This window comes from Morone saxatilis, unplaced genomic scaffold (assembly GCF_004916995.1).
Source record: "Morone saxatilis isolate NCDOM2014 unplaced genomic scaffold, NCSU_SB_2.0 Contig3, whole genome shotgun sequence".
Lineage (NCBI taxonomy): Eukaryota > Metazoa > Chordata > Actinopteri > Moronidae > Morone > Morone saxatilis.
The window spans coordinates 5,952,264-5,953,479 of NW_023339873.1; the positions used below are offsets into that span (position 1 = coordinate 5,952,264).

The 1,216-nt window shown below is 50.7% G+C and overlaps 1 protein-coding gene across 1 annotated transcript in view; it reads right to left on the reverse strand.

Annotated features, from left to right (window-relative positions):
- Positions 1 to 6: 6 nt before the first annotated feature.
- stx11a (syntaxin 11a) overlaps positions 7 to 1,216 on the reverse strand; it is a 2,812-nt gene continuing 1,602 nt past the window's right edge. Inside the window, exon 2 of the mRNA XM_035673434.1 lies at positions 7 to 1,171. Within this exon, the coding sequence (XP_035529327.1) occupies positions 279 to 1,166 (888 nt within the window). The 5' untranslated portion in view covers positions 1,167 to 1,171 and the 3' untranslated portion in view covers positions 7 to 278. The remainder of the gene's footprint in view (positions 1,172 to 1,216) is intronic.

The window sequence follows — 1,216 nt, forward strand, 5'->3', positions numbered from 1 at the left end:
AGGAAATGCAACACCCATATCTCACTGTATACATTTGCATATGGACGTGTGGTTTGAAATGCAGGCCTTTTCTCAGACCAGCTCACTGTGGAAAATTATAATAGAGTTAAATTTGGACGCTACTATTGCTTAAAAAATTAGCTCAGTGGTTCATTTGAGCTAAATAAATACACAAACTAAACCAACATTTTACAGGCATCTTTCCACAGGAAGCTGATTTGAAACAAATCTGGATATTCTGAAGGACACTGAGAAGACAAAGTAACACTGATGCTGTTTCAGTTGCAGCAAGGGAAGCAACAACAGAAGAGTTTCTTGCATGGATTGTTTTTCTTGTATATCACAGCCTTCTTGATCTGAACTGTGGCCTTGACAACATAGTCCTGAGTCGCATATACATTCGCTTCTATGTTATCCAGCATGCAGCCCTGCTCCTCCACCAGCTGGGCCATCTGGGAGAAAAGCTCATGAATGTCCTTGATCCGGCTCTCCAGCTCCAGCAGCTCCTTGTGCCGGTTCTCGATCTCATTGAGAGCAGACCTGGCCGTCTTCCCCTCCAGGAGGAGATTATCCGAGAAGACGTTCCACTTGCCCGTCTCGATCATCTCGTCGATCTGCTCCCTGCTCACCTCCTTGCCCATGATCTCCGCTTGCCTCTGGATGCGGGTCTTGCAGTTCTCCCTCTGGACCATCTCAGCCTCGTTGTACTCAGACATGGCGTTGTGGAAGGCGGCGGTCAGAGAAACATGCTGCGACCGCACCATGCGAGCCACAGCTGATGTAGGCCCGTGCTCCTCATCTAGCTCTTTGCTCAGCTTCCCCAGCTTCTCCAGCCGAGCATAAATGGCCTCCCCTCTGGCCTTGATGTCCCGTCCGAGTGCGTTGGAGTCCCGCTTGATGCTGCTGATCCTCCTGACAGACGTGAGGAACCTGGTGTTCTGCTTCCCAAGACGCTTCACGTCCATTTTGAGCAGAAGCATCTCCTTCCTCATCGCCTGCGCCTCTTTGTAGAGGTTGTCCAACACATCCTCGCCCTCAAACACGATGGCTTGTTGCTCCAGATGCCCCTCGTCATCCCCCTCTGTGGTGTGGTTGTGGCTCCCATCTTGCATGCGCTCCTCCCCTGCAGGTTTGGAGGTCTGCAGCTCACACAGTCGGTCCCTCATCTCACCTGCAAGAGGGGTCAGGAACCTTTACTGAACTCTTTAAAGGAATA